This window comes from Ursus arctos, unplaced genomic scaffold, assembly GCF_023065955.2.
Source record: "Ursus arctos isolate Adak ecotype North America unplaced genomic scaffold, UrsArc2.0 scaffold_5, whole genome shotgun sequence".
Taxonomy (NCBI): domain Eukaryota; kingdom Metazoa; phylum Chordata; class Mammalia; order Carnivora; family Ursidae; genus Ursus; species Ursus arctos.
The window spans coordinates 54,379,380-54,385,379 of record NW_026623067.1 but is presented as its reverse complement, the minus strand read 5'-3'; the positions used below and the strand labels follow the sequence as shown (position 1 = coordinate 54,385,379).

General features: G+C 44.6%; 1 protein-coding gene across 2 annotated transcripts in view; it reads left to right on the top strand.

The window, feature by feature from the left end:
• The first annotated feature begins 834 nt into the window (after window positions 1-834).
• The window catches only part of CD180 (CD180 molecule), a 25,480-nt gene continuing 20,314 nt past the window's right edge, over window positions 835-6,000 (top strand). The window contains exon 1 of one of the 2 annotated variants that reach the window (XM_026498868.4): window positions 835-1,251. In XM_026498868.4, the coding sequence (XP_026354653.2) occupies window positions 1,162-1,251 (90 nt within the window). In that variant the 5' untranslated portion in view covers window positions 835-1,161. Of the gene's footprint in view, window positions 1,252-2,610; window positions 3,012-6,000 lie in introns of those variants that run through there. The other variant, XM_057307030.1, reaches the window with a different exon arrangement.

Here is a 6,000-nt window from a genome sequence, read left to right as displayed (position 1 = left end):
TCATTTAATTGCTCTAAGCATCAGTTTTTACATCTATAAAGAGGGGGAAATAACAGCACCTCTATGGTAGAACATGTGTTAGGGATATAAACGCAAACAAAAAACCCCTGCGTGGTGTCTGACATCTAACAGGTGCTCGATAAACAGCAGCTCCTGTAATTCTTGATTAGCAGTCGTAACAGTAGTGGGAGCAGCACCTCAAGACATTCGGAACTCTGCTGTCGAGAGCCAGGCTCTGGGAAATGGAATGGGAGAACGGTAATGCCAAGCAGCCCCTCTTTCCAGAAGGCTGGAAAACAATGTCTGAGGTAGCTAAAGTCAGCCCAGTGAGGAAGGCCTGAACTTGGACTTTCTTTAATCACTACCCCATCTTGCACTATGATAAGGGTAATTACAATCCTGCTTGAAGCTATTTCTGAGAAGAAATAGAGCCAAGGCTGACATCCTTAACCCAGCTCTCCCCACCGGACTGCCCTATATACAGCAGTGTTCCCTACTTGCCTGGGCTGGAAGGAAAAAAAGGGGGGGATTCCGTTCCACCTCACCTGCTTTATTAGGCCTTAATCACAAGGTCAGAGGATGGAGGTGTCGTCCTCCCATACCAAGACCAGAGGCGGGCGTTCCCAGTTCCCACTTCCAGCAGGCCCCGCCACAGAAACTGGCCCTTCCATCTGCCCCAGGGCATGCCGTGGCACCTCTCCACATGGCTCCCCTATGACAACTAACGGAGTGGCTTCCTTTGTGAGAACAGCTTCCTGCTTCAACAGCCTCTCTCGTGGAAAGGGACTAGAAGCTGTTGGAGCTGGCCAAACCCTTGAAGCTGGCCTAAGTCAATGAAAACCGTCACACTGAGAGGCCGGGTGACCCACCGCAGAGGGGTGCTCAACTGATTCATGCTTGCCAGGAAATGCACTGGGCCATTCTGGGGCTGGGTTCTCAGCTATTTTTGGCAAGGACTGGTGGTATGCAAAAGGAACTTCCCCCTTTTTTTTTTAAGCACAGGCCCAGCAAGAACTGAGCAATCAACTGCATTTCTTGTTCCCATCTCACCCTTCTGAGCACCTCTCTGCCTGCCGAATTACTGAAGCCACTAGAGCTGGATTCCATTTCTCCGCTCCAGGCACAGGATAAGCCCACCAAGCTGGTGGCCTCATTCTGGCGATGGCTCCCCGTGCCAGCTGCTTCCTGTTGGCAATGATGTTTTCTGCCAGCTGTAAAGCCATCACCTCCTCGGATCAGATGTGCACTGAGGTGAGTCTGAACTGTTTGTCTTTATCCAGATTAAACTGCCTGGAAATTTTGCGATTCAGCATGTAGTCCTATCTGAGCCTTGCCCTCCCAACATCTGCAGTCTTTAAAAGGGTGACACGGTGTGTAGCAGTTTTTCTTTAGAGTGAAGAAGGAGCCATAGAGCTCAGCCAGGGGGTGATCAGGGAGATTCTTCACTGGAAGAAGTGAGTGTTTTCCTCCTCTGCAAATAAGTCCCTCAAAATGGTCCTAATTGGGACATAATGTACCAACAGGGTCTCAGGGCAAAGGGCAGCCCTCCAAATGGGCTTCCGGCATGGAGGTGCTGTTTGCCCAATATCCTAGCATACGGCCACTACCCCAAACAGTTGTTTGGTTTCCTGGAGATTAGTGAAGATGGCCTATGCCAGGTTTTATAGCATATAAAGATCACTCTGAATGAGTCTGGCTCTCTCCTCGCATTGGACAGCCCTCCATCTGTTTTATTAACCCACAGGAGTAACATTGGAGAATAGAGCCAGATTGCATCTTCTGTTTTGGCCCATAACAATATTTACCAACTTGTGGGAAGTTCTTGGAGAGGGTGGTGAGAGAGAGAAAGGAGAAGGGCCGCAGTCTCTTGCCAACTTCTAAAATGCTCCACTGTTCCTCTCACAATTCTGGAGACCAGAAGTCTAAGATCAAGGTGTTGGCAGGGTCAGTTTCTTCTGAGACCTCTCTCATGGGCTTGTGGACAGTCATCTTCTCCCTGTGTCTCCACATTGTCTTCCATCTGACGTGTCTGTGTCCCGATTTAGTCTTCTCCTAAGGACACCAGTCATAGTGTATTAGGACCTATCTTAATGATTTCGTTTTTAACTAAATTACCTCTTTAAAGACTCTCTCTCCAAATAAAATCACATTCTGGGGTACTTGGGTTAAGACATATGAATTTGGGGGCAACACAAATCAGCCCCCAACAGAAAGGGTCAAGGAAGAGGTTTTCATCAACCCCAGAAGGTTACCTCCTCATCATTCAGGCTGGAAGGTCAATTATACACAGACATGTAGGGGGCATGATAAGAGGGTCAGAGTGGGGACACCACCTCCTCAGTGATCAGGTATGCCAACATCCTCAGGTCGGATAGTATCACAATTAAATTCCAGTTCACTGGGAAGCAAGCTATTTTAAATGCCCCTCTCTTAAGCCTACCAGTTCAATTCTTAAATCCCTGCATTGCTACAAAGCCCTCCAGAAGCCCACAAGGGAATCCTGGGAGATTCTGGAAAGCCCGTGGAAATACTGGACACTCTCGCATTCTATTGAGGACACTAGGTTCCAGAGTTACCAGTTTTTTTTTTTTTTTTTGCATTTGGCCCCACCATTGGCAGAAGAGAGGAAAGCACCAGGGCGAGCACCCTAGGCCTTGTGCTGCCTATTCCACAGCCTCCCTGCCTCCTCAGGTGGCAGAAGTGATGCTGAGGGTCCCAGGATCTCCAGTCCTGGCCCTATGCTGCAGCAAGAGCTTTCTCTTTTGGGTAAGTCAGGTGAAACTGAAACCTTTCAATTCAACAACCTACCGGCAACTCTCCCTCCAAAAGGACCGGTTTTCAATGCTTTGCAACCAATGCAATTAATGTTAGATCTATACTTTCATTTACATCCTCTACTGTGTATGAGTTCTTGGTAACAGGATTCGCAGGCTGTTTCCTGAGCTGTCACTCTGCGTGACTACTGGGAAGTTGCTACGGGATACAAAGATGAATGAGAGTTTGGTCCCAAGGTAAGGAACTTCTGGGCTGCTGGCAAGTGGAATAAAAGTGGGAGTGGTGAGAGAGGAAGCTTTGGGCTGAAGGGTTTGGCCTTTTTTGAAGTGCAGATCACCCCAACTTGCCCAGCCCTCTCCCTCACCTTCCTTTCCTCTTTTCTTCTCTTTAGTTTAAGCAGAATTAACCACACACTGAATGTGTGCTCCTGTTGGCCCCCATTAGCTCATCAGGCCCTATCCTGAAGATAAGGCTTTTGTTTTGCTTTGTTTTGAGTTTAATAAACCTTTTATTGAAATAAAACATACATACAGAAGGTTTCCCAATCCTAAGTGGACAGTTTTCACCAAAGGGAGCACATCTGTGTGACCGGCACACAGATCAAGAAATGTTCTCCATTCTCTGAAGCCCCCTCGGGCCTCTTTCCAGTCACTAGCCCCCAGGGGCATGCAGTACTCTAATTTCTGTGACCAAAGAATGATTTTGCCTCTTTGTGAATTTTATATACAGGGCACTACATGGTATGTGTTCTTTTGTGTCTGGGTTCTTTTGTCCAGCATTAAATATATGACATTTACCAAAAATGCTGCATAGAGCAATCATTTGTTTATCTCATACTATATATTGTTTACTAGTGTATTGTGGTGTCCTCCTGTATTAGTGAACCACTATTTATTTATTCATTCTACTGTTAATGGCCATTTGCATTGTTTTCAATTTCTTGGCTATTATAAATGCTGCTGCTTTGGACATTCATATCTATGTCTCTAGAAAACAGATGTGCAAGTCTTGATTAGGTGTATGCCAGGGTGGGGGTGTAGTTGGTCATGTACGGTATACAGATATTTAATTTCAGTAGGTATTGCCAAAACGTTTTCCAAAGGGTTGGTACTCATTTATACTCATTGGCAATGTGTATGAGTTCTGATGGCTCTGTGAACTCACTGAGAGCCTCACCATTGTTTAAGAATGTTAACCGTTCTGACGGATGAGTAGTGGAACTAACTAGGATTTAATTTTTATTTTCCTGATGACTAAAGTGAATACATTTTCAACTTCATTGGCCATTTACATATCCTTATGTGTGTGTGTGTGTGTGTGTGTGAGAGAGAGAGAGAGAGAGAGAGAGAGAGAGAGAGAGGTGCTTTCTCAACTCTTTTGCCCATTTTCCCTTGGGTTATTGGTCTTTTTAAAACTAATTTGTAAGGGCTATTTATGTATTGTGGATACAAGTCCTTCATCTGATTGCACATATCCTCTCCCACTGTATGGCGTGCCTTTCCACTTTTAACTTCTGATGAACAGAAGTTATTAATTTTAGGGGCGCCTGTGTGGCTCAGTCATTAAGCATCTGCTTTCGGCTCAGGGTGTGATCCTGGGGTTCTGGGATCGAGCCCCACGTCAGGTTCTTCCGCTGGGAGCCTGCTTCTTCCTCTCCCACTCCCCCTGCTTGTGTTCCTTCTCTCGCTGGCTGTCTCTCTCTCTCTCTCAAATAAATAAATAAAATCTAAAAAAATAAAAAAGAAAAAGAAAAAAAAAGAAAAAGAAAAAAGAAAAAAGTTATTAATTTTAATGTAGATTAATTTGTTATTGTTACTTTATTTTCAGTGTATTTCTGTCCTGTTTAAGAAATTTTTGCCTCCCCCAAGGCCATAAAGATATATCCTATGTTTTCTGGAAGTATGATTTGTATTTATTTCTGTTGCTAGGTTTCATATTTACATCTACAGTCCACCTTGATTTCTTTTTTTTCCTTTTTGGATATGATGTGAGGTGGGAGTCAAGATGAATTTTTTAGTAAACTTTTTATTTGAAAAATATTTCAAACCTAGACAATTTCTAAAAATATAATGACCATCCATAAACACTCCATGTGGAATCTTCCATTGTTATATTCTACATGTTCTGTGTGTGTGTGTGTGTGTGTGTGTGTGTGTGTATCATATGTAACAAAATATTAGAGCCATGACCAGGTGTTTGGAGGCTGACAAATGTGCAAAGCATAGCTGCATAAGTGTTCTGTGATTTGAATTCTGGTAACACTTTAGATGCCCTCTTGAATAATTACTTTGGAGTGTAGACATGCCTCTTCATTTCAGATGGGCTCATCTTGGCTATCCTGTCCCCTCAAAACTATGGTAGGAGGCAGTCCTTCATTTCTGGGTAGGGGTGGGGAGTGCTTAGTAGAGCTTCTTTTTAGGAGAACTCCAAGTTGACAAGTTCACAGATACAAAGGCTTCTGAAGAGCTGAGAACAATGACATGGTGTTGTGATGATCCAGTGAAGGAATTCCTCCTGTGAGTGTTCAACATATATTATCTCATGAATCCTCCGAGCTGGCCTGCAAACAAGGTCATCCCCCATCTATAACTGGGGAAAAAGAAGGCTCAGAGAACAGTTTGCTGGTTGAGAGCTGGCATTTGCCCCCAAGCAGTCTGACTCAAGACAAAGAGAAAATGAACTGCATATAATTGGAGTGCCCTTTGCCTGGAGGTGTCAGGTAGACCACTAAGTTTTAAGAGTGTGTCCTCCTGGGAACATTTTATTTTCAGAGAACTGTGACTCTGGGATTTGATGCAGTCACACTACTATCTCTGGATAGAGGAGTGAAAAATGGAGTGGGGGTCGGTGTTCAGCATCTCATACTCCACATGCATGGGGGAACTGGCTGCTGTGTGTGCCAAATGCAGATGAGACTTTGGAAAAGTGGGAATCAGCACCTGGTGAAATTCAAAGGGTTCAAAATTAGAAAATGATTTCAACACTTGAGAAGAGAAAATACAGTGGGATAGCAGGAAGTTTGAGATACAGTAGAAGGAAGCAAAATACGATCCTGATTGAAAAAATGCAAATGAATACCTGGGAGAAAAAGGGATCTCAAACACAGATGGAACACTCAGAGTCCTGCTTGGTGTAAAAGGCACAGCTCTGACAGGACGCTAGAGACGAAGTGGTTGGTGCAGGTCCCAGTGCACATGGGGTTCTGAGTAAATGCCCCATGACTGG